The 26353-nt window shown below is 51.4% G+C and overlaps 1 protein-coding gene across 5 annotated transcripts; it reads right to left on the bottom strand.

The window, feature by feature from the left end:
* Positions 1-550: 550 nt before the first annotated feature.
* Positions 551-26015, bottom strand: FBLIM1 (filamin binding LIM protein 1). 5 transcript variants are annotated; one of them, XM_080564395.1, is made up of 12 exons: positions 25871-26015; positions 24605-24751; positions 23677-23879; positions 23165-23307; positions 22962-23073; positions 22707-22876; positions 22445-22623; positions 22241-22358; positions 18759-22028; positions 14622-18660; positions 12574-12635; positions 551-1053 (listed from the first exon to the last, which is right to left on the bottom strand). In XM_080564395.1, the coding sequence occupies exons 2-9, from the start codon at positions 24628-24630 to the stop codon at positions 21915-21917; spliced, it is 1065 nt and encodes a 354-aa protein (XP_080420521.1). In that variant the 5' UTR covers positions 24631-24751; positions 25871-26015; the 3' UTR covers positions 551-1053; positions 12574-12635; positions 14622-18660; positions 18759-21914. The 5 variants fall into 5 exon arrangements, with proteins under 5 accessions (XP_080420521.1, XP_080420522.1, XP_080420520.1 ...); XM_080564396.1 differs by lacking the exon at positions 12574-12635 and having other exon boundaries at positions 16633-18660; XM_080564394.1 differs by lacking the exons at positions 551-1053; positions 12574-12635 and having other exon boundaries at positions 15899-18660; positions 24605-24755; positions 25871-25967.
* Between the last annotated feature and the right edge of the window lie 338 nt (positions 26016-26353).

Raw genomic sequence — 26353 nt, 5'->3', positions numbered from 1 at the left:
TCAGGATAAAACTGAACACGCACCCAGGGCCATTAGTACTTTTGTTTTTTTTTTTTTGAAGCCACATAAGCCAGTTAGCTGCTTTCACCACAGAGAGCAGACTAATATTTCAGTATTTTCCTTGGCCAAAGCCTCCCGCTTGCTGCCGGCGCTTTTCTATTGATTAAAACCATGTTCTTATTTGTTGGGATGAGCGGAGCTCAACTGTGCCGCCTCTGCCTTTAGTCCACGCTCGTTAATCTCTGGTGGGCACCTTGCAAGGTGCTGCCCGGTCTGGCAGGACCCTGCCCAGGGCGGCTGTAACCTTCTGGCAGCAACTGGTCAAAGTCATCGAGCTATAGGTCACTTAAACTTGCAAATCTCTTGATTTAATCAGACCTCTGACGCACATCAACTTGAGCCTCTGCAAACCTGGGTCTTATCCCCAGCTCTGCCGCGCGGCTGCAGGCTGATCCCTTCATGGCCCCGTGCCTCAGTTTCCCCAGTGATGATGGGTGTTACACTGCTCTGCCAAACTGAGATCTACTGATTAAAAATAAATAAACAAATCTTTTGCATGCAAACCATCTATTATTTAAAGCATGTGACCAAGCCACACACACATGCACAAGAAAAGGCATTGCTAATGTACTCCACCAGAGTTTTCCACCACACATTTCTCCATGGAAATGGGCTTAGCTCTTTGTTTTAACTGGTCAAAAGCCCAACGAGCAGGAACTACTTGTCTGTACCTTTTTAAAGCACTCCACAGGCATCCACTTTGGGGAGGAAAGAACCCCCCTTCCCTCAAACCATGCATCAAGTGGCTTTTCGATGCCGTATTTTCCCCTCCCCAGTTGGGCATGCTTGCTGAGGCAACATTTCCAACCATTTTCCCTCCCTCCCTGCCAGGGAAGCACCTCCAAGGGACAAGAGAAAACCACACGGGCTCCTGGGTCCTTCAAAGAAACCTCACGCGGGGTCACTGCTGTCACACCACAATCCTGAGAGCAGGCTGGCCAGGAGGGACGTCTGCAGGCTGACCAGGAGCTGTCCTAAACAAAGGCATCGACCCTGTTGACAGAAGAAACGGTTGAAATTAGTGCTTAAAAGGCTCCATTTACATGAAAGCCAGCTGGAAGAGGAGCACGAACCCTGGCCCCTGACGCAAAACGAAGCTCTGGACCATTCTGATACTTTTCATATGCTTTGGGGGGAAACTGTTCCCAGTTCCAACACGCAACCACACTTGGGCAATGCCGCCATGACGGGATTCCCCCAGCTCCCTCTAAGATTTTAAAGAACACAGGCTGATGCGCAAGACAGAAGAGAGCACAACCTCCATCTCAGGAGGTTCAAAGGGACCTCGATAAAGGACCAGCCTTATGTGGCAGCAACCACTGCTGTCCTTGTCACTGCAGGAGGGACACGCATTCACGCCGCCCGTGCCAGCCCACCGTCCCGGCTCTGCTGACGGCGCGAGCCCGGTGGCAAGCACCAAGGGCCGAGGCAGCCCTGCACCCCTGTGTGCTGCTGCCCCTCGGGGGTCAAAGAGCCAAGAAGAGGAGAGTCCAGCTGCTCTCCTCCATCTGATGCCTCTCGGCCTTCGGCACACACCAGGGCAGGGTCCGGCGCACGGCAAGCCACAATTTAATTACTCATACACGCGGTAGGTGTAGCGAGAACCCAGCTATCTCTGGGTATCTCGGTCAAACACTCGGTTAAAACATCTGCATGTTTCTTATCACCGCTTGGAGAGGATTAAAATGCCAGGCCAGATATTAACGAGGGAGCAGGTTATAAACCCATCTCAGCTTGAACACTGTGTTCACATCAAGAAAAGCAAAGCAAGAGCAGGACAGATCAAAAGAGAGCCATTAAAGGCGTGAGAAAATGGTGCTGCCATATAAGGAGCTAATAAAGTTAGCAGCTCTCCAGTTTGGAGAAAAAAAGGGCAGGAGAATCAGAAAACATCCTTGGGGTCCATAAAAAAAGCGAAGGGAACAGCCAGAGACAGCCTCACATCTAGGAGGAAATGTGAATACATTGAAGGGCACGTCACAGAGCGAGCAGACAACACTTGAAAAGGCAAGTTCATACATTTTTAACACGTAACATAATGTTCGTAACATTTTTAACACGGTGTCTTACCCAAGTGGTGGAGCACACTGCCACGTGTTGCAGGGACTGCTTGCCAAACATTTAAAAAAGAAAAGATTAGATACCGAACAAGGACAGCAACCAGAGCTATATTTGCTAAGACCGTGACTTCCTATACTTGGTTCTGGCTTAGCGAGGGCTCTGCCTCTTGAGCTCGCAGCAGTGCAGCTGGGGATGGGGAAGGGAGGCGTTACGCTGCTCCCCGCAGCCGGGGACATCGGCCGGCTGCATCGACCTGAGACCTGCAAGGATTGCAGCGGCCGCAGTCACGGCACACAGCAATTATCCTCAGTGTCCAGCAGGCATCCAGCTTGCTTTGCTTTTTACAGGAAAATGGTGTGTTACTCAGCCAAGGGCTCTCAGACAGCACCAGGAACACTCGGAGCTCTGCTTTGTTTGAGCTGGCCAGCTCCAGCCTCCATCTTGCCATTGGAAAATTTATTTACGTGCCCTTCCTGCTCATTGACTATATTTATTAACGTGACAGTATGGCAGCTGAATATCAAATTGCCAGCCAGGCTTTTATCTCATTTTTAAGCCAGCCTGAATTACCGGGCTAATTTTATTGCTTACCCATTACATTTTATGCAACGGATAATTTTCTCCAAGGAGGGATTGGTGCTGTTTGATATTTGGGCTCATGTGTTGCCAAGACGGAGGATATTGGTTTATACGATAACGCTTTGAACATGAAGCCCGGTTCTGGATCCTAAGCAACACAGAGCATAGGATTTGTATTAATAAAGCTATTGATTTTGGTTCTTGCCTCTTTGAGGGTTACTGCTCCGAGCCTTCGAGATGTGGTAGCTCGGTCCAGAAGACTCCCTTCAAGTCACTGAAATGGTTGCACCCAGAATTTAGCGATTCCTTTTCAAACACTACTCCCAGCTAAACCCGGTGTTCTTATCCGCACAGCACTGGGGACGGGAGCTGCCACAAAATACTGCCACTGTAGCCAGTGGGTTAGCATCAGCTACCTTCTGCAGCACAGTAAACACAGCTCAGGAGCCCCTGGAATTTGGTTTACAGTGAACCCGTTTGTATATATATAAAAGCACGCTTCTGTTTTCAAAATACATTGCTATACAAAAACAGACGTTTCAGCACCGCACAGAGCAATTGCTAAGCCACGCAACCAAAACACCATGTGCACTCACAGGACTGCAAAAGAGCTCACTCTTGCTTACTGTGCAGCAGATATAGTAGAATTAATACCTAGTTTTTCACGAAATGTAGGGAAAAAAATAGAAACATCAAGGTGCCAGCTTCTGCCTTGGCCCCAAAGATCTCTGCGACCACATGAGGAGCTGTACCTGCTCGCTTTTCCCAAACACAGGGTATTTCAACGACCAGACAGAGGACTTCAGTCTGCCAGGCTGCAAAATAAGATGCCTCAAGGGAAAAAAAAAGGGGGGGAGAAAGGGGGGAAGCCAGACCCACACTGCAAAGGATTTAAAACCAAACCAAACCATTCGGACTGAAGAGATCACTGTATTCTGTACTTTGCCATTTTTAACACCCCGTTGCTGTGCGTTAACTCTACATAAAAGGCCCCACATGCAATGCCCAGAAGGAATCACAGAAATCATGCTGAAGATGCTGCAGGACAAGGGTTTAACACAAATAACACAGTCCAGCCCTGTGAGTTGAAGGCTGCTCTTCCCCACATTCCCCATCTGATTGATCAGCACACCCAGCACAAAATAAATTGCAAGCCAGCCACCATCAGCGCTTTTGTTTCACCAAATGACATTTTGATACCGAAGCGATGTAACTGTGTTTTAAACGAAGCAGACTGTGCACGTTCGTGCCATGTTCACTCTCACTTCAAGGAAAAGGCATAGAAGAAAAGTACTTGTGTATTGAAAGCTATCGCGTCTTAAATCCTCTCCAGCAATATAGCACAGGAGAACAGTTTATCGTCTAGCTTTGGCTTTCATTTTACCCTACCACTAGCTCTGCAGACCTCACGATGCAGCTTTATGTCTTTTTAACTCTTCGCTATAATAGGAAAGCTGGAAAGGCTGTGGTTTCCCCCTTTATGGAGGAGGAGCGGAGGTTTCTATCACTCGCTTGCTTTTTGGCACCAGAAATTCAGGTTTTGTTTAGCTTGGAAACCTCGCAGATGTAGTTCTAGTAACTCTTAAATCCAAAGCATGGGGCGGTAAAAGTTCAGCACTCACAAGGTAACTCTCACTTAGTTGTCCCAAACTGCCAAGGAAAAGTAAGTCTGAGTCCCACAGGGTGTGCCAGCCTGGAAAACATGAAATCATCCCAAACGGCCGGTTTGTTGGTCCACTGTACCTGCAGGCTGTGGGAATAGAAATGTTGTTTTTGCAGTGTTACATTGTATAGAAGGAAGGAATGTGGTATTGAGATATGCTTACAGTGATAAGAAAGCTCAGCAGGTGTCCTCCTAAAATGCAGACAACCAGACTCCTTAGAGCAATCAGGTGAAAATCACTATGTTAAGTCAAGCCAGATAAGGGGAGAAAACATTACCATCTCAAAAACAGGCCGGCAACTGAAGGCCAGGCATTGTCTGTGAAGCATCAGATAGATTGTGAACCTGGATTACCCACTCCAGTGGGGAAACAGGGGAGGGTCCTGTCATCAAAAAGTATATAAACTGTATTTTTGGAACTAGTAGGCGCGCTCTCCTGCTTGTGGGGCGCCCGCCATTGCAATCGCGAATAAATTACTACTTCACTGAGATCCTCGCCTGAGCCTAAGTTATTGGCTACGGAGTGTTTCTCACAATTGGGGGCTCGTCCGGGATCCGGTCACCTACCAGGGAGCCCCACCGCCGCAGCAGCAGGAAGGCATGCCCCGCTGATTTCAGCGGTCCTGTGCATCGACGGTGGCGGTTCTGCGGAGAGCTGACAGAGGGCCCGAGACTGATTAAAGAGGCAGGATCCGTGAAGTAGTGGGGAAAAGGAAGAAGGTAGGCACTCAGGGTTTTAAGAATTGATCCGGTAACTCTGTGCACAGACCAAGGTAAGAAATATTAAGTATTGCCTCGGGGGTCGGGTGAGACTCTGTGTGATGTGTGATGTGTGATTGAGACGTACTTTTGTACGAAGCGAGTGCGGAGTCCTGATCCGCGGTTCCGTAGCTCCGCGAGGGGCGCGGCCGGAGACGGACGAAGCGTGAGATAAGGGAGAGAAAGGAAGAGTCTCGGGAAATTTGGTGTGCGGTAATCCTTGCACGGGGTAGTGCTTGGAGTACACCAGGGAAATTTGGTGTGCGGTAATCCTTGCACGGGGTAGTGCTTGGAGTACACCAGGGAAATTTGGTGTGCGGTAAGCCTTGCACGGGGTAGTGCTTGGCAGTACACCAGGGAAATTTGGTGTGCGGTAATCCTTGCACGGGGTAGTGCTTGGAGTACACCAGGGAAATTTGGTGTGCGGTAATCCTTGCACGGGGTAGTGCTTGGAGTACACCAGGGAAATTTGGTGTGCGGTAATCCTTGCACGGGGTAGTGCTCGGAGTACACCAGGGAATTTTGGTGTGCGGTAAGCCTTGCACGGGGTAGTGCTTGGCAGTACACCAGGGAAATTTGGTGTGCGGTAATCCTTGCACGGGGTAGTGCTTGGAGTACACCAGGGAATTTTGGTGTGCGGTAATCCTTGCACGGGCTAGTGCTCGGAGTACACCAGGGAAATTTGGTGTGCGGTAAGCCTTGCACGGGGTAGTGCTTGGCAGTACACCAGGGAAATTTGGTGTGCGGTAATCCTTGCATGGGGTAGTGCTCGGAGTACACCAGGGAAATTTGGTAACTTATAGGTGTGCGGTAGCCCTTGCACGGGGAAGTGCTTGGCAGTACACCCCCATTTTCCAGGATAGGAAAAATGGGAAATATGAGTTCCAAGGGACAGGGAGATATCCCTGGGGGAGTGCCTCCCGACTGTCCTTTAGGAAGGATGTTGAGAAATTGGAAGAATAACCCCAAAACTAAGGAAAAAGATAGGGAGAAAATGGTTAAATATTGTGTATCAGTCTGGACGAAAGAACCAATTAAAGGAGCTGCAGTATTTTGGCCAAAATACGGGTCTGACAAAGATTGGGTATGTCAGGCCTTAAATTTTTATGTTAATAACAAATTTCCATTTTCGGAAGAAGAATCGGAGTATGCAGCTTGTTGGATACAAGGAATAAATTTGGTTTTGAGCAAAAATCAGAATAAAGAGGGAAAGAAAAAGGAAGAGACAAGTGATAAATGGGACCTTCTGGATAACTTACCTCCTCCTTATAACCCCCAAGTTGCTGCAGCAGCAGCGGCTGCTGTAGCAGTTTCTCCGAAAGAAGAGACAGGAACTATAGATAACATTAGCTCTGGGAACAGGAGGTACCCCAAACTGGTAAAAGAATTAGAACAAGGTAGAAGAGGTACTGAGAATTTTGCCTTCCCTGATACTAACAGCACTAACACTATCTGTGTATCCTCTTAAGTGAACTTCCCCCCCTCCTTACCAGCAGAGAGGTTAGGAGTTTCCTAGGACCTAACTTATACTCTTGGGGAGGGGGAATTATGTATATAAATATGTTGTTTACAGGGAAAGAAATGGGAATGATCAGGAGGAGAGCTGCAATACAAAAATGGGAAAGAACTCATCCTCCAGGACCAGGGGTAATACCGGCAGGGCAGAAATAACCACTTGCCGATCCTGGCTGGAAGAATAATAGTGTGCAACACAGAAATCATATGAGAGACTTGGGGTCAGAATGAGAAAGTACTTGGGGATGAATCCTGAGGACCCGGTATCCCAAGGGCTCTTGAAAGTTCATTTTGTGATTGAAGCCTGGCAAGATGCACAGAAAAATGCTCCAGAAGGTGGGGGGGGATGTAGTGAACAGTCACTGGGGGGCCCTCCTGTGGGAGGCCCTGAACGTGTGTGTCAAGAGGGGAGATGAGAAGGAAAAGCAGAGAGTGAAACTAATGGTATTGACAGTGTAGCAGGTAGTGAGGCAGAGGGTTGGAGAAAGAGGAAGAAAATCTTCAGGGGGAGTCAGGGCCAGGATGGAAAAGAGGGGAAGAGAGATGAAGGAATGGCAGGCAAGGAAAGCTACCCGTGTTGTGACCTGAATCTTAGCAGGGACAGGCTTTGATAGGATGTTTTAAGTGTGGGCAGGCTGGCCACTTCAGGTAGGAATATCCGGAGTGGAAGAAGGAGGAGAGAAGGAAAATGGGATGAGGGAGAAAGGTATGGAATTAAGCTGGCTAATGACTGAGACTTTGGAGAAAGTACAGGCTGGAGAAAGATAGGAAGAAGTGTTAAAAAGGGTTATTAAAGGTGTTAAAGGTGTGGTATGTAATGTTTGACAGAGCTGTTTTTTTGAATGAGTTGGGAAAGTTGAATGAGCAGGGAAAGAGGATGTAGGCATTATCTAAGTAACCGTCTAGAAGTTTTGGTATATTTGCTGTGGTGTTTGGTCAGTTTCCCAAGTATCGAGAAGGGGGGGGCAGGGGGGGGCAGCCTGCTCCACCAGGGGCCTCTCCACAGGCCGCAGGGGGCTTCGGCTCCGGCGCCTGGAGCGCCTCCACCCCGTCCGTCTGTGCTGACTTTGGTGTCTGCAGGGAGGTTTCTCGCTCCTCGCTCTCCCAGCTGCTGTTGAGCAGCAGGTTTTTGTTTGTTTGTATGTTTGTTTTCGTGGATGTGCTCTCACAGAGGCACGGACTGTGTTGCTCATGGCTTGGCTCTGGGCAGCGGTGGGCCCCTCTGGGGCCGGATGAAATTGTCCCTTATCTGCTACGGGGTGGTTTCTGGATTCTCCTCGTGGGGGCTGCCACTGCAGCCCCCTCCCGAACCTCGCCATCAAACACAATACACAGGGGCAGCTAGGTCATTGCTGGCCTGTAAAGTATCAGGGATTAAATTAACTAATGAAACCCTAACAAGTGATGGGGGTAGAAGGGGCTGGGGTAACAGTGCCACCTTTGGGGGGTACCAAGCTGAGACTAGGGGATAAAATGATCTCTGGGCAATTATTGTATGTACCCAAGGCAGGGACTAACTTGTTGGGAAGGGATTTGATGATGAAATTGGGCATTCAAATAGTAAATTGTTAGACTGGAATAACAGTGGTATTAATGGAGTGCTCTCAGGCCCTGAGAGCAAAGATATATTCACCTCTGACTGGAAAGACTCTGAAGTGGGGGCGGAAGCAACAATACATATGGACAGTTTTACCTCAGGGGTTTACAGGGCCTCTGATTAATTTGGGCAAAGTTCTAGAACAGATTTTGGAGCAATTCCAACCTCCCAAGGAGGAATTTCTGTTACAAAATGTGTATGATTGTTTATTGTCAAGACAGGAGAAAACAGTTGTGAAGGAAGCTACTAACAAGCTATTCAACTTTCTGGGAAAGCAGGGCTTGGGAGTATTGAAAAATAAATTACAATACGTAGAAAGAGAAGTCAGGTATTTAAGGCATCTAATGTCTGAGGGAAAACTGAGAATAAATCCAGAGAGGATTCAGGGAATTGTTGAAAACTAAGAAAGAACTAAAAAGTTTTTAAGAGAGATTTCTGTAAGGAATCAGGAGCCACGAAGCCTGAGGGAAAATGGATACTCCCTGATGGGAGAGAAATGCTGAATAAAGCACCAATGAGGCAAATATGATGTTTTACATCAAGAGAGTCATTGGGAGATGCAAGCAATGTGTGATGTTGTGCTAAGAAAGTATGTCTGTGTAGGAATATACACTTTAGTGAAGCAAATATGCAGAGGATGTACCATATGTCAAAAAGCAAATAAAAAGGTCATTTGTAACTAACCTAGAGGGGGACGGGAGCCAGGGATTCGACCTTTACAAAGTATACAGGTAGACTTTACTGAGTTTCGTAAAGGAGGGAGATTTAAGTACTTGTTTGTCCTAATTGGCCACGTGACTGGATGGGTGTAAGCTTTCCCCTCTTATCTGCCACTGCAAACACGGTGGCTAAGGTATCACCGGAGCAAATAGTCCCTAGATATGGGATAGCTGAAAACATTGATTCAGATCAAGGAAATAATTTCACTTCACAAGTACTGCAAGGGTTAATGCAGGCCTTAGAGATTGAGTGGGCTTTTCACACCCCCTGGCACCCCTCCTCTTCTGGGAAGGCAAAGCGAATGAACCAGACATTAAAGAAGCAATTAACTAAATTAGTGTTAAAAACCCAACTTCCTTGGGTAAAATGTTTACTTTTAGCACTCCTCCAGGTTCAAACAGCACCAAGAAACAATATAGGAATTTCACCGTATGAGATGCTGTTCGGATTACCCTGTCTGGGCAGAAGGGATGAGATACCACAATTCGAAACAAGAGAGTTTTCTTAAGAACTGTGTTCTGGGGTTGTCCTCTTCTTTGTCATTTCTCAGGACCCGTGGGAAATTGGGTCCTGATTCAGACCTGGAAAGGATCAACTCCGGCCCAAATGGGAAGGACACTTCCAAGTACTACTAACCACTGAAACAGCCATAGGAACTGCGGAAAAAGGTTGGACTCACTATACTCGAGTGAAGGCATCCGTCGACCCTAGTACCTGGGAAGCTGTTCCTACAGAAGACTTGTTGGAAGCTGAAATCGAAGAGAAAAATCTCATAGTGGACTCTGAGCGGGATAAGAGCTTGCGATTGTAAACTAACCTTTTATTTTCACAGGTAACTAATGAGTGTGACTTGTGATTGAGAGAAAGGACTGGCCTATAGTGAATTGAAGTGTTCCCAAGGGGGGTTTGTTATGGTAGTAGTGTATATCTTATTCTTTGTATTGATAATTATTTGGAAACCTAAGGTTTAAAAATAATGACAGGGAAAAATCAATTATTAATTTTGTTTTTTAGTGATTATAGGCCTCAGAGAAAGCCTTGGTCAATTGGCAACTTGGAAAAGGCATGACCAGATAATAGTAAGATGGGATACCCCATAAAAATATGGGTGAATGTGACAGAGGGTTATGTACCACAATCTGTCATGTTTGATGTTTGTGAGGTGTTAGCTTGTGGAGATTTAAATGCCCAATGACAACTGAGCAGAGACAACAAATAACTGGGAGAGGCCCAACAGCCAGATTGAGAATAGCTGTATGGAAACAATCCTCTATTGCCATCAGAGAAAGGGAGAAACTCAAGGAGAAAACAGGAGAGAAAACAGGAGGCTCTCTTTGAAATGCGGCAGTTCAAACATTTGAGATTGAAACAGGGTATGGGGTTGTGAATGCCTGGATAGAATGGGTCAAATATACTGTCCAGAGTCTCAACCATAGCAATTGCTATGCTTGTGCCTCGGGATGACCGATTGCCCAGATAGTGCCCTGCCCATTGGGGTGGACCAAGGATTCCCAGGGAATGCGATGTATGATTGCATTGTACCAAGAAAAGACTGCCTGGGGAAATGAGGCCTGTAAGTCTCTCTCTTTGCTATTCCCTTCCTTGCATGATAGCAGTATCAGGGCTCCCCCTGTATTCTCCACAGCTATAGGTAACCATACAGCTTGCCTCTCACGGCAGGGTGTGAGTGCTACCTGGCATCTGGGAGAATTTGCCTTGTGCACGAGGACCTTGAATGCTACCGAGGACTTGATGGGAAACTATTCAAGATTTGAGATCCCCAGGGCAGATCTCTGGTGGTACTGTGGAGGGAAGATCTTACGGTCCACCCTACCATCTAACTGGGGAGGCACTTGTGCACTTGTTCAATTAGCTATACCCTTCACCCTGGCATTTGAAAGAGAAACATCACAAATACCCAGAAGAAGTAAAAGAAGCTTAGGAGTATCATTTGATGATAGAGCATACGTAGATTCTATTGGGGTGCCTAGAGGAGTTCCCGATGAACAGGAAGCCAGGAATCAAATTGCTGCAGGGTTTGAGTCACTGTTCTGGTGGGTAACAATCAATAAGAATGTGGATTGGATTACTTATATTTACTATAATCAGCAGAGATTCATAAATTATACAAAGGATGCGATACGAGGAATCGCTGAACAACTAGATGCCACCAGCAAAATGGCTTGGGAAAACAGAATAACATTAGATCTTGCGGAGAGAGGTGGTGTGTGCATGATGCTGGGCAACCGTTGTTGTACTTTTATCCCTAACAATACTGCCCCGGATGGCACAGGAACTAGAGCATTGCAAGGGCTTACCACCCTTGCCAATGAATTGGCAGAAAACTCAGGAGCAGACACTTCCATCACAGGATGGTTGGAATCTTGGTTTGGTAAATGGAAAGGGATGGTAGTGTCCATATTTACATCCTTGATTGTAGTAGCAGGAGTTTTGACAGCCATTGGTTGTCGCATTATCCCCTGTGTAAGGGGACTTGTCCAGCGGTTAATTGAAACTGCACTTTTGAAACAAATGACCATGGATCCACCACCCTACTCAGATAAGATGATGATATTAGAGGAAATGGAAAGCAAAGAAAGTAAAGAAGAGGAAGACATCTACCAGATTACATCTTAGAGAAAAATTTTGCAAAAATCAACAAATTATAAAAAGAGAAAAGGGGGGAATTGTGGGAATAGAAATGTTGTTTTTGCAGTGTTACATTGTATAGAAGGAAGGAATGTGGTATTGAGATATGCTTACAGTGATAAGAAAGCTCAGCAGGTGTCCTCCTAAAATGCAGACAACCAGACTCCTTAGAGCAATCAGGTGAAAATCACTATGTTAAGTCAAGCCAGATAAGGGGAGAAAACATTACCATCTCAAAAACAGGCCGGCAACTGAAGGCCAGGCATTGTCTGTGAAGCATCAGATAGATTGTGAACCTGGATTACCCACTCCAGTGGGGAAACAGGGGAGGGTCCTGTCATCAAAAAGTATATAAACTGTATTTTTGGAACTAGTAGGCGCGCTCTCCTGCTTGTGGGGCGCCCGCCATTGCAATCGCGAATAAATTACTACTTCACTGAGATCCTCGCCTGAGCCTAAGTTATTGGCTACGGAGTGTTTCTCACAAGGCCAGTGGAGGCCTCTGAGGAACACAAGGCGTATCTCCAAACACATCCTAGCAAGAGAATAAAATTATTTTCCTGCCCACGCTCACTTAATCCAAATATAGATGAGACTTCAGGCACACGAGCTATTGGCAATTTTCACGTACACCACACACCAGTTTCCCCCAGCTCTCCAGCACAGGGAGCACGGCATGAAATCTGGCCTGGACACCTCATACTGATCCTCAGCTAAATTTTTGCCAGAAGAGCATAGAGTCATAGCTGCGCTACAAATCACTGCAGCAACCAGACTGCCTCGCTGGCAATGAAATCGCTGCATTTCTCATTAGGTGTTGCTCCAGCTTAGCAGGGCAGGGCCCCTCCGCTGGTCAGCCAGAGGCACTCGCACAAGACCAATGCCAATGTTCTCATTAAGGAAGGCTGCACTCACACAACACCAATCCCAACATTCTCGTTAAGGAAGGCTAAGGACAAGGTGCCGATACCTGCTCTCCTTGCTCACTAGTAACTGCTAGGGCTCTGCCTGCCTGCTGAAGTCATGCACGACCTGGGAGAGACCAGAACCAGGTGCTTTTTGTTACATTTTGCAACACAACAAAAGAAATTGCACCCAGCAAGGAAGTACTTCCCTTCTTCCTGGTGAGCAAGCACAACTTTGAGGAATCAAGTAATGAAGCCGCAACATCTCATGGGAGCAAGTTCACAGAAAAAATAGTTCAAGGGGACCCTGATCTTCGGCAACACAATTTAGCATGTTGCAATGCTCCCTCTGACGTCTGCGCATTGCATTTGCCCGAGCAAAATTAGGAGTAATATACTATTGCACGTAGGTCTGTTCACTTGTAGGGAAAGGGGCCCCACAGTTTTACTCCCTGGAGGCGCCCGCTCTCCCCACCCCTTTTGTGTGTGTGTGTGTTTTTTTTTTAATGTGCCACACATCAGCACAATGCTGACAACTGCATTGTATGTTTTCTGCCTATGCAGCAGTTCAAGAGCACACAACTCTGGAAGGTTTTTTGAAAGGGGAAAGGGGGAGGGAGCTGTCCTTTGCTATCCCATTTTAATTGCATGGCTCGCTCTTCTGTGTGACCACGGGGAAGGGGAAAAAAACAAAGGATTAAAAGCAGCACCGATTTTAGCATCCAAAAGGATCAAACTCCGTCTTCTCACGAGATACAGTCAATTGGGCTTAGAGTAAAAGCTACCAGAGGTAAGAAAAAAAAAATACACCGGGGTTTCTTCTCTGGCATCGGACCCTAGAAGACAGCTCATCTATCCTCACTTGCTGTTGTTACAGCCTCTGTGTTTCCACACCTGCCAATGCAGATATTGGCAGTGAGAAGGGAAAATGGATGGAAGGGTATGAAAAGCCAGACTGTCAGTTTTTCCACCTGCCAGCAGCAGCCTGATGGAGCCTTGGTGGCACAACTCCAACGAGCAGTGACCAGAGCACATTACCAGCCTCCACAAATAAAGCTAATAGCTAATATCTCGCATGCACTTGCGTTACAGAGATAGGACCAGCAAACACAGCCTCCTTTAACAATAAAGATGACTAATCCACAGCAGTTTTTCTTTATTCCTTCTTTGTTTGTTTGTTTTTAAAGCCCACGAGGCAGAGCTTTTTCCAGAAGCACCGGCCTTTTCTCTTGTGAAACAGTAAGTGGTGGGAAGGGGAAGCCCTGGGACCTCCTCATGCTATCCAGACAGAAGTAACCACAGAAACATTGTGGCTTTCTGTGGCCAGTGTACAGCACACACACAACCAGACCACTGTGCCTTACAGTCGTTGGCAAGGCCAGATCCGACTGCCCCGATGGCCCTTGGATCGCTACGTGTTTACAGGACTTACAGAGAAGGTATCTACCGTGGAGTGGGAATTACACAAATAATCCTGCATTTCCCTAGGAGGAGAAAAAATTACAGCAGAAGACAGCTTTCACCCATACGATTGCAACAGTCCCCTGCGCTACCTGGGTCAGGGAAGGGATGTGCAGAAAAAAGCTGCATGCAGGGTTGTGCAATAGAAGCGGAGCATCTGCATTAGCTTGGTGGGCCCAGTCCCCCAGGCAAGGTCATTCTGGCTTGCATGGAGACACATTAGCGCTCACAGCCTGCTTTAATGCAAAGCTGTGGTCAAATCACAGTGGAGCCAGCACTAAAGGAGGTCACCTGGGGACTACAAAAAGGTAATGAATTAAAGAAATAAAAATCTATAAGCAGATGTTTACTGACAAGCAGGCAAGTCCACATCTTCACTCCGGCAAAGAGCAAGAAGGAAGGGTCGCTTGCGTGGAGCAGGCTGAGAAATAACAGCCCAGTTCCCAGGACACAGCAAAATACTCTGCATCTACAGAGAACACTAAACAGATTTAGGTTACCGCTTTTATCCATCCCGCATACCAACCTACCCCCTCCCAGCTTTGCAGCCCGAAAACCCACCAGATCTGTCATTATTCTAGCACTCAGAAATGGAGATTTGCCACCGATTCCAGGTCTATGTGATTTTCGGTGGCACTATTAAAATACTTACCCACCTCACAGGCAGAGCTGTGAAAGCTTAAATTTGTGTGTGTTTGCAAATGATTTTGAAAGCCTTCCAAGGAAGGTGCTGTAGAATTGTAAATCCTTCCCATTATTAATAAAATGGAGCTATTGTTCCAGCTCTAATCAAGACTTGTCTCCAGCTGGGCAATTTTAAAATGCAATTCAAAGCGCGCACACACACACACACAAAAAACGATCATGAGGAAGCTTCAACCCACAGGATACCGAAAAAAAAAAAAATCATTGAAACAGCAAGCTGTTCGGGGGGGGCTGGGGGTGGATAAAAAATAATAACGCTGCTATTTAAAATGAATTCCAAGCAGAAGCACGTTGGGGAGAGGGGAAGCCTCTCTCCCACCGCCTGGGAAAGGTCACTTCTGCCATCAGCAGCAAAGCCTTGCTCCGCAGATCAAGGCTGCAGCAGCGCATGCAAGCGAGCAACCCCATTGCTGTAAGCCCAGCCTCATCCATCTCCATCAGGAGACATCTCTGCTTTTAATTTATTTAGCAAAGGGGGAGGGGGGAAGGGAAGGAAAAAAAAAAAAAAGAAAGAAAAAAAAAAAAAGCCTTGCAAACACCTCCCAGCACCCCCTTCAAGGATGGGGAGATGTAGCAGGGGGGAGAGGCTCGGAAAGAGGCTGCGAGCCGCCAGAGCCCCTCCGAACCGGGGAGGGAGGGAGGGAGGGAGGGAGGGAGGGAGGTGGTGGTGCATCCTCCTCCTCCTCCTCCTCCTCCTCCTCCTCCCCCGGCGGCAGGACCACGCCTGCCCGGCGCTGCGGCAAAGGCTCCGCAGTGGGTGCTCCCCTCCCCCGTGCAATTTCCTCTGCTGTAGAAACTTCTGGAATAAGCAGCCAAGCTGGGGAGAGGAGAGAAGCCTTCCTACCCACAGAGGGGAAAAAGAAAAAAAAAAAAAAGAAAAAAAAAAGAGCGAGCCGTAGAGCAGATAATAAAAGGGAAAGGAATGCACAAGGACCGGGGCACGGCTCTGCCTGCGTGCACAAAATCTCTGTGTACACCGTATGTGCCCGGCGCGGCGGGGTTTGCAGCCTGCGTGGCTGGAAACAAAACGCACCAACACAAAAGCACAAAAAATGGTGGTGTTTGGAGCGCTAGATGGTGGAATAAAGGAGCTGATCCCTCCTCCCGGAGCTACAGCAAAGCCCTGCCACTTAAGTTGAACTAATTTGTCCTCTCTTTTCGGTACAATGAATTGTCTGATCTGGACTATTTGATTGCATTTGCAGCTTCAGTTACTGGGGTTTGTTTTTCTATTTTTTTTTTTCCATTTTTGGTTCTGTTTCATTGTTTTCATTTTTTATTTTTCTCTTTTAATTAAAAAAAAATCCTCCCCAAATATCCCATGGAAAAATCTACATCTCTGTGGAACAAATAAAACATTCAGGCACAAACTTCCATCATGGACTGTTAAAAAGAAATGGGTTGCTTTTTTCTTTTTTTCCTTTTTTTTTTTTTTATGATGGCATTTTTTTCTTCTGCTTTTAGGATATATTGTAGTAGAAAGCCAATGGAGGAAAACACAGGTAATATATATATATAAATATAAAATCAAACATATATACGGGCCAAAAATGGAGTAATTATATGTAATTAAATCATAGTGTTTTAGGTGTGTGGCTTTTGTTTTATATTCTGTAATCTGTCCTTGGAAGAAGGACATATATAAATATAGATATATGTAGAAATAAAAGAACATCTGTATGGGCCTAAATCTGTAATTCTAGGGAAAAAAAGAAAAAAAAATGTAGTAGTATTTTAGGTGTGTGGTTTTTAACAAAGCAGGGGCAATGTTATAATGTAACAATACTGTGGTGCAGAGAAAGGTAAGACAGCATTAACTGAAAAAAAAAAAAAGAAAAAGAAAGAAAGAAGCGTACGTGGTACCTTGGCTGCAGCCTCCAGCGAGCATTTGGATGTGACGGGGTGTTTTTTTACGGTATTACCACGTCTGATCACACCAAGTATATGCTTTTAATTACCCGAATGGCGGGCAGGCTGTCGTGCGGAGCCAGGCAAGCAGCGGCTTCTTCCCCGCGCCCCTCCAGCTCTGCAGATAAATCACTCCTCGGGTGTTTTGGGTTTTCGGTGCCTTTTTTTTTTTTTTTTTTATAATCACGTTTGGGCATTTTCCACGCTGTGAGGAGAGCGAGAGGCGGTGGCTTCAACCCCTGCGAAGGAGAAAAAGCAGTGGAGGAGAAAGAATTAGGCATAGAACTACCCACCTTGGGGTGCGTGTGTGTGTGTGGAGGGGGTGGTGGAAAGAGCAATTCTGGCCCCAAAATCTTCATGCTCTGAGGGAAAAAAATGCCCCAAATGGGTCGGTGCTGGCGGGCTGTGGCGTGGAGGGACCACGGGGGCGATGGCGGCGGGAGGGAGGCCGAAGCCGCCCCCGAGGCCGAGTGGAAACGCACATCTCCGGGCATTTTCGCGTCCTTTTGCAAAGGCGGAGGGGAGAAGGGGGGTGCGTGAGGAAGGCGCGGGGGGAGCTCGGGTTTCACCCGCAGCGCTTTCACAGCCCGCCTGGAGGGGCCCCGCACGCCGGGGGGGGGCCGCTCGGCCGTGCTCCTGGCACGGCTTTGCCCACGCTCGCCGCCCCGGCCCCGCGCCGCCCGTCCTTCCCCCCGCTGCCCGCCCGGCGCCATTTTGTCGCCTGGGCGCCGCTCGCCGTGGCCTGGCCGGGCGGCCATTTTGTGAAGCGAGCGGCGGGCGGGGCGGCTCCTGCAGTACCGCGGGCGGCCGCCACGCGCGGCCGAGGCGGCGCTCTGGTGCCTGAGGCGGGCAGCCCCCGGCCCCCTCCTCCTCCCTCCTTTGTGAGGCAAATATCCTCCTTTTTCTATTTTTCTTTTTCTTCCATCCGCAAAATGGGGAGGCTACGTGGTGCCCTTAAAACGCCAGGGTCGGCGAGAAAGGGAGGCGGCCGGCGGCGGAGGGACGAGGCCGATCGTCTCAGCACACTCCTGCCTCGGACGAAGCCATCTGCAGGGGCGCATAAAGGAGATTAAAGTCTATTCCCCCGGCTGGGCCGTGAGGGAAAGTTTAGCCGCACGGAGAATTAAGGGATATATTTATTTTTAGGAGATATCCCCCCCGCCTCATGCCTCCAGTGATAAATCATCGAGGTCAATGAGCTGCCCTGACAAACGCCCCGCTGCTGCAAAATGCAGCATTACCCCCGAGAGAAATCTATCCCAGGCTTTACATATATTTTTTTTTCAACAAAACCCCACACCTATGGGCTCTAATCAACACCCCTGCAAAATAAAGAAGAAACATAAGCTGCTTGAAGTCAGGTCCAAGTGAAAATCGTTAATTCACAGCCAGGAAATGGGGCTGCAGGATGCTGTAATTGCCACTGATGCGATGAAGTAAAGCTGGGATATAAAATGTCAAAGCCCTGCTTGCAGACATGTGCTGTGCATCTATTTTCAGAAATAGGGTGGTTTTTTTTTCCCTTTTTTTTTTTTTTTTAACAGCGTATAATTTGCAGGCTGGTAACATGCTTGCATAACAGGCTGCATCGATTTCGCCTCGCGTATCAAAAACACTGTATGTGTTAAAAATAAATCCCAGCACTGGGTATTTAGGTGACAATCCTAGCCTGATCCTGCTTTGGGATCCTCCCATAAACATATCTCAGCCTGGATGGCTTGCTTTTGCAGGGAGACTGGAAAAAAAGGAGAATAGTGCACGGTGTTTGGTTTTTTTTTTTACATCCTGGCCGTGCTCCAAATTCTGAAGCTGGAGACATTGGAAACATTCAGGGCTTGCACTGCTCCACTTATTTTTAACCCAGAATGATTCCGGCTGCTTTTCATCCTTCTACCTCAACCAGACCACATTTCATGAAAGAGCTGTTAGCTTTTCAGGTTGCACTGAATCCGGGAAGATGCAGGAAATGCGTCCGAATGGTCTGCCGGAAAGGAAAACGCTGCAGCAATCCGGCTGGGATATGGTTGTAATTAACTCAGGTCAACCAAAGGAAAAATCCAGTTCTTCAGCGCTCTGTCCTGTTTAAAAGGAAAACAAAGCATCACCATTAACAGCTTTCTAGCCAGCAATGCCCCCTCAACTGCTCTAGCCTCAGTTTTCCCTCCTGAGAACTGACCCATTTTGCCACAGCGTTTGCTGGTGGCTGGCTCTCGTTCCCCGCTCCCCGGTTGCTTTCCATGGCCAACAGCACCTTGGAGGCGGTGATGGCAGAGGGAAAGCATGTGAGGAATCCGGCTCGTCTCTCCCCCTCTGTCCGCCGCCTGCTTTTCACATTTCTCACGGCTGATGGGGCAGTTTCCAACCCGTTTCCCTTTTCAGACTTGCTTATGCTGCACCAAAATCTTCAGCTTACAAACAAAACCTGTAAGAGGCGCAATTTGTTACAAACCAAAACCTTGATCACTGATTTAAAAACAGTATGGCCATGCCTGTTGGCTCATCCTTCACTTTAAAAGCTCATTTTAGCAAACATGGCTGTCCCTTGAGTCGCAAGAAAGATAACCTTTGCAGGGTTTGTCATACACTCTCATATTCCTGAGAGCAAATTGGGCCTGCAGCAGGGTATGGTATCGGATGCCTTCTCTGGGAAAGACCAGAGAAATTTTATCCCCAGGCCGCACCCAGGCTGAAGTGAAGAAATATTTGCATTTGCTTCTCCTTGGAGGGCAGCCAGCCTGCCTCGCAGGTCCCTCCCTGCTCGCCTTGGCCTGCCAAGAGGGATTGCAAGAAAAGACGGGCTGATTGCAGCAGCCAAGGGGCGGGCAGGGCCCGGTCGGCGCATTTCGCAGGCTCTCCGTGCCCTTTTGCACCTCTGCTGGAAGGCAACAAGTGAGACCTCAAGCGGATTTTACACCTCTGGGTGGTCTCGGTGGGGCTCTGCAGGGCTTTGGGGGGCTCCCTGGGCAAAACAGGAGCTTCGCGTTGCTCCAGGCGTGCTTTGTATTTTTGTTGGCAAATCCAGGTGCATTGGTGCTGAGTAAGGAGGCAGACTTTAAACTTTTCCCCTTGCAAAATCGCTTGTAAGGGGGGTGAGGAGCCCAAGGACAGGCTGAGCTGTTGCAGACTGCATTTGCTTGCTCATCGGCTGGATGGGACCCCCCAGAACATCTCCTCTGCATGGCTCAGCCGGGGCTGGAAATACAGCACAATTCCTCGAGATCCTCCCAGGGGAAAACCCAGGGCTGTGCTTTTCAGGCTTAACAACACTCTCCAGGCCCCAGCTCATAATGCTTCTCCCCTTATCCACCAAGAAAGCAGCTTAAATCAGCCTTTATCTGCTTACCTCCCTATCTGCCCACTCCTGTCATTCTCTGCTCCTGGAAAAAAGTACCAAATCTGACCATTTCTGCATCCCTTTGCCATGCTGCTGAACTCTCCAGCTGCACCTTGCCCTGTTCCTCTCCCCTCCAAGGCTTTGTGTTGATAAAAACCTTTCCCTTCCTGCCTCTGGCTAAAAATCGCCCCACTCCCGGTGCTAACAGACTGTCCTGGCTCGCTCTGTGGGGAAGTACTGGACGCCGTCTCGCTTTAGCTCTGCAGAGGGGTAGCGTGGCTGTGAAGCACCCGAAGGTGCTGCACAGAGGGATTAACAAGCGTGCAATGCAATAACACATCCAAAACACTGCTCAGCATCAACGCTTCCATCCTCCCTGAAAACCTTGTCTGGAAAACACCCATACTGCAAAAAAGTGGGAAGCCCTTTGCTCTCTGGCTCTTCCCTTCCCCACTCCCACAGTCCTGCCCGTGTCTTTTTACTTTTCTGGCATCCTTTTGGTGCCTGGCTTCCCCCACAGGGCAGAGGCTTTGGAAACAAGAGCTGATTTTGAGCACTGGATATCCCTGGCGTGGGAGACGTCCCTGGCCAGCCAGACCCAAAGCCACCTCCATACGTGACCGTCCTGGCTCCGGGAATGACAACTTTACATGAGCATCCTATTTATAAATAGTTTACAGCAAGTTGTGACCTGATTGATGGCCATAGACACACATTACCAACGTGAGTAATAGGCTTTGTAGATGGGGAGAGACGGCAGGAAACATTTGCGGGGTTGCTGTGATTAATCGGCCAGCCCGCCGGACTCCAGTGCGTGCATTACCCACACGTTAACCCTTTCGTTCAGAAATACAGCACGTGCTGGAAAGACATTATTCAACGTGACCTAGAAGCGTTTATCTGCTGTTTTTCTGGTTGTTTGTTTAGCTGTTTTTGTTTGTTTGTTTTTTTGCATCTTCCTTTTCTCACCAGGAAAGCATTAGATATCATCTCAGATGCTTTTGCTATTTTCTGCACTTGGTTTGTGACATTATGAACACTTTTGGTTAAAAAGAGACCCCCTCTGTGTCTGGCTGGTTTGTAAAACACTCCCAAACACCAACAAGGAGCGCTGGTGGCACTGCTTGCACAGATGTCAGAAGCACAGGGAATAGGGTTAATTTCCGCCTTTTTTTCCATATTCGACCAAAGGAAAGTCAAAAAGCTCCTGCCAGCAGAGCAGTATTATCTCGGATAAGATGCAAAAACGAGGCATTGGTACCAGTGCTGTTGGATACAGAAGACAGAATTTAGACAGAGTTTTTTCTGCCTGATGGGGGAATTTGTGCTCCGGCTGCCCTCTGCTGGCTCTGAGACTTGTTTGAGACGGCGCACAGACGATCAGCAAAAACAAACGTCCTAACATCCTTTTATCAGCGCTGCATTGCAAAATCCCAAGTCCAGCCCCCCCAAATGACCCTCTACTCTCCCCTAGCCTGCTGAATCACCGCGTCCCACCCCAAAAGCAGCTGCATTCCCAGCGAGCAACCCAAGCGAGCTCACGTCCAGCCTCCTGCCACCCACAGCAGCCCATAAGTCCAGAAGTGGCTTTTCCCTATTTGCAAACTTGTGTTTTGTAAGGTCCGGGACACAGGAAACGGGTGGATGAAAGAAACTACATTTTTAGTTTGGGGTTTTATTTAACTACAAGGAACTAAATCAGTGCTGCTCTCTGCATCACCCCAGAGAGAAACGTTTAAATGAAACCCCAAGGAAGCTCAAGAAGAAAGAAAAACACCGAGGAAACCAAACCGGCCTCAGAAGAGTTTTTTTTTTTTAAAAAAAAAAAAAGGCAAAAGAAACCTCAGCTCGCCCACCACTGCTGCTCTGCCAGGGCTTTTTCTGTTCGCAACGAGCGGTTGGGAAGAGGGCTGAGGGACAGGGTCCCGGCCCGTTGTGGCAACGAAAACGCCGGTCCCGCCGCTCCCTGCGGGGACATCGTGGGACAAGCGGGGGTTTTTAGCAGGACGACTCGTTCCGCCGGCGGACGTGGCAGGACTTGCAGAGGAGGTGCTGGCCCAGGGGGTAGCACCCATCCTCCGTCGGCTCCGGCGACAGGGGCGTCCCACAGCTCTGCGGAGGAGCAGGAGCACAGAGGCCACAGCTTAGCCCCGCGCTGCATCGCACGCAGGACGCCGCGCCATGCAGGATGCTGTGCCAATGCGCCCCGCATTCTCACAAAACCCACCTTGTGTCCAACCCATCCAACACCAACCGCGGGTGCTTTGCGGAGGCATCAGGACAACCCCACTTGGATTTCAGCCGCCCCCCACCCCGGACCGTACCTCACAGCGGTAGCAGCTCTCATGAAAGCTGCGTCCCAGGCACTCGATCTTGTAGGTGTCCTGGTCCTCACTGGGGATGATGGGGAGCTTGCAGGCACCGCACACCGGGGCGTATTTCCTTGGTGGGACAAAAAGAGGGGTGACGTGAGCCCCAGGGGGCGGCAGGGACAAGCTGAAAGCCCCCACCCAGGGCTGCTCTCCTACCTGTAGAAGTCAGCCACGCAGTACACCTCGTCCCGCTCATCCACGGCAAAGCTCTCGGCGCCGATGGCCTGGCCGCAGGCGGTGCAGGCGAAGCAGCTGGGGTGGAAGCCCTTGCCCATGGCACGCACGATGCGCTCCGAGATCAGCCCCTGGCACTTGGCGCATTTCTCCAGAGTGGCCTGGAGGCGATGGGGGGAACACGCGTGATGCCGGTGCCCCCCGACATCCCTGGGGGCACCGAGCATCCCGTCGGGACGGGTACCTGGTAGCAGGCGTCGCACGTGGGGCGCCCGTCCCTCTGGTAGTAGCGCTGCCCAGCCAGGCGCTGGTGGCAGGTGCGGCAGGTGAAGCAGTCGGCGTGGTACTGCTTCCGCATCGCCTCCACCGTCGGCTCCCGCGGGCCCACGGCTTTGTGGCAGAAGGCGCAGATGTCTGCGGGAGGGGATGAGGGGGGGTCGGCCTCGGCGTCCCCAGCTGGGGATGAGCCTGTGCCACGCAGCCGGGTCCCCCTGCTCACCTCTGGAGCCATCCCTCTCCAGGTGCCCGTTCGCATCCTGCCACGGCAGCTTGTCTGCTTGCTCCTGGCAAAATTTGGGCGGCCTCAGCTCGGCAGGGAAGGCAGAAGGAGCCTGGTGAGCAGGAGGCAAACGCGTGTCATGTGGAAGCCCTCGAGGGTGGGGAAACTGAGGCGCGGGGGCAATGGCATCCTGTGGGCCTGACCTGCAGGGTGGCAGGCGCTGCAAGGTCCAGCTGCTGCAGCGCCGGACCCAGCGCCTCCGCGGACAAGGGCTGGGGCACTTCGGAGAGGATGAGGACCGGTGAGGACGAAGGCACGGGCGCTGGTGGGGACCGAGGGCAGCTTTCTGCAGGAAAAGCCAGGCACGGCGCGTTGGGAGGGCGACGCCAGCTCCCATCCCACACCTCTCCCCCTGCAATAACACCCCGACGCTTTGCCGCAGCGCTCGCCGACCAGCCCCAAAAGCAAACGCCGGCCCGGCAGGAGGAGACAAACAGAGCCGATAAGTGCCCGGCGATGGAGAGCAAACACAGCCCTTCCCCAGCAGCCGGATCCAATCCGGGGTCGGCTTGGGGAACAACCCCCCCCAAACACCCCTCCCCAAAAGCACGTTCCCCCCCCTCTGCCTGCACCCGCATCCTTTTGCAAAGCGTCGCCGCGGGATCCTCGGCACCGGCATCGTCCTCGTGCGCGGGACCCCTCGGACGCCCCTCACCTCCGTTGGGCAAAGCCAGGGGCTGTGGCGGGGATGCCCGGGGGCGATGGGTGCCCTCGGGGACGGGGGGTGACACCCCCGGTTGGGGCCGTTCCTTGGTGGCCGCCTCCCTCCGCGGGGGCACCAGGGTGATGAACACGGACGAAGCCATCCTCTTCTCCGCTTTCCCGGGGAGCATCGTGGAAATGGCAGGTGGGCCGGAGCTGCGCTGGATTTTTTTTTATTTTTTCAAAAACAAGACAAAGAAAATAATATAAACAACAGAGCGAAAGCTGCCGGTGTGCCGGTAGCTTGGTGTGCCTGCAGCCGCGCTGCCCTTCGGCCTCAACCCGCCTCCTCCTCGCCCTCCCGGAAAGGAAGAAGGAACGAGCGGCCCCGTGCCCGTCCCACGTCACGGCAATAAACGGCCTCGTGCCCATCGGGATGCGGTGTAAAGGGACCCGGCAAAGCGCCCGGCAGGGGGGAGCGGGTGAAGCCCCCAGGGTCTCCCCTTCTCAAGCCTCCTTGGCCAACCCCAGCCTTCTGCAAGCTTTGTAAGCTTCTTTTTCCCTCTTGTTGCCCAAACGGGGATGAAACAGCTGGAGAAACACATCTTGCCTATTGAAAATAGGGTTGCGAGAGCATCTGCTTTTGCACACCCTTTTTGGGGTGTTTCCTAGGTCCCCGAGCTCCCCTATCTCCCCCTTACCACTCCCGGCACGAGGCACCCCCCCCTTTTTCTTTCTGCAGCTGGGGAAACTGAGGCACAAAGGTGCCGAAGCGGCCCCCGCGCATCGCCCGCCGCGCAGGCAGGATGCGCCCGACCCCGAGCGACCCCGGCGGGGAAGGAAGAGGGCTGTTCGTTCAGCTCCGCCAGGGGAAAAGCAGCCCAGCTGGCCGGGGAGGAGGGGGAAACGCGTTTCCTCCCCGCCGCCGTCCCCGCACCTACCCGTGCGACGAGTTGCCCGGCCTCATGCGGCACCGTGGCGGCGGCACGGGGCGGCTCTGCTCCCCCAAATCCCCTTCACGGGCATCCCCGCATCCTCTGCGGCGGGGAAAAAGCTCGGGGACAAGCGCGCGCTGGTGACTTCAGCCTCTGACTCAAATGAAAGGGAGGAAAAGGAAAACCCAGAGTGGCTTCGCGTGCTCCCTCCCTCCCCGCCGGCGAAACCCAAACGGGCCCCGGCGCTGCCAGCCCTCGCCCGGCGCTCAAATCCTCGCCCCGGGCAGCCGCCGCTTCCGTGCTCCCTGGCCGGGCGGCAGAAAATAAGGGGGGGGAAAAAGTAATAATCATAAAAAAAAAAAAAAAATCTCCAGGGCTAATGTGAACCATGTGCTCGGTGCATTCCTCTTTGTGCTGGGGCGGCCGAGCTCCCGGCGGCCCCGCTGCCGCCCCACCGCCCGGGGTGGCTGAAGTTGGGGGGGGCAGCATTAGTGGGGCTTGCACCCCATTTTTTTTTGGGGGGGGGGTCCCTCCCCCCTGAGGTCGCGCCTTCCCTCTGCCGGGCTGTTTTGGGATGGCTGCGTTGGGAAGGGGCCTTGCAAGAGTTGCCCCAAATCTGGGCTGCCAGAGCCTGGGTGGGATCGATGGGGCCGGGGCCACTTGTGGGGCACTTATGGGGCTGGGGCCACTTATGGGACATCCCCTCCCAAACTGGGGTGGGACGTGGCCCTCCTATGGCTGCCCCCCCAGCCCCAGGGACCTCCACGGGCCCTGTGAGGATACCCGAGGGAGACAGGACAGGGTGGGGGCCAGACCCCTGTCCCCCCGCGGCCCCGCTGTCCCCTCCCCACTTTACCCAGGGGGTGGCTTTGCAGCCCCCCGTCCCCCACCTGGGTGTCCCCCCCGGCCCTGCAGAGGGTGGCCCTGCAGTCCCCAGCCCCCTGTCCCCTCCCGGGGGGTGCCGATCCCCAATGTGGCGGTTCTCCTCCCGTCCCCTCCCCTCCCCTCCCCGGGGGTGGCTCTTGGCCCCGTCCCGTCCCAGGACAGCCCCGCAGCCCCTGTCCCTTCCCCTGGGGGAGCGGGGGTCCCACGTCCCACCCCGGGGTGGCCCCAGTCCCACATACCCTGGGGTGTTCCCTGCCTGGGGAAAAGGTGCTGGTGGGGGGGGGGGTTCCCCTATTAGTGGGGGGGGGGGGCGTCGCTTGCCCGGGGGCGTCCCCGCAGCCCCCTGTGCCCCCGGGGGTGGCCGCTGTCCCCGTCCCCGTCCCCTACCTGCGCAGCCGGTGCGGGTCCCTCCGTGCGCTCCGCGGGCGCGCCCTGCCCGGCGGGGGGGCAGAGGGGAGGCTGAGCCGCCCGGCATCGCCGCCCCTTCCTCCCTCCTCCTCCTCCTCCTCCCTCCCTGCCCCACGGCCCGCCCCCCCCCCGCCCCCCCGGCAGGAGGCCCCCCTACGCCTACGGGTGGCCCCATAGGGTGTGTGCCCCCCCCGCGAGACCTCAGGGAGCTTCCTGACCCCGAGGGGGCCCCCCCAGGTCCCCAGGGGGCCCCTGGGTGCTGGGGGATGACCCACACTCCCCAGGTCACCCCACGCACTGCCCCCCCCCCCCGATTGTCCCGTGCACCCCCAGGGTGCCCCCATAGAGCCCCGGGACACCCCCCAGCACCTCGCAGACCTCCAGGACGCCCCATGCACCCCCCACACAGCTCCAGGATGCTTCGTGTGCCCCACAGGGCCCCCAGGTCGCCCCCCCACCCCT

This window comes from Anser brachyrhynchus, assembly GCF_964034855.1.
Source record: "Anser brachyrhynchus genome assembly, chromosome: 21".
Taxonomy (NCBI): Eukaryota; Metazoa; Chordata; class Aves; order Anseriformes; family Anatidae; genus Anser; species Anser brachyrhynchus.
This window is presented reverse-complemented; position numbering and strand designations above follow the sequence as displayed.

Bases quoted from the DNA above. Each gene is read 5' to 3' on its own strand.
- FBLIM1 (XM_080564395.1), bottom strand. From the start codon at position 24,630: ATGAGGCCGGGCAACTCGTCGCACGG. The intron at 23,880-24,604 runs GTAGGTGCGGGG...AATCCAGCGCAG, and splicing joins CCGGGCAACTCGTCGCACGG to CTCCGGCCCACCTGCCATTT. The intron at 22,877-22,961 runs GTGAGCAGGGGG...CCCCTCCCGCAG, and splicing joins GGAGAGGGATGGCTCCAGAG to ACATCTGCGCCTTCTGCCAC.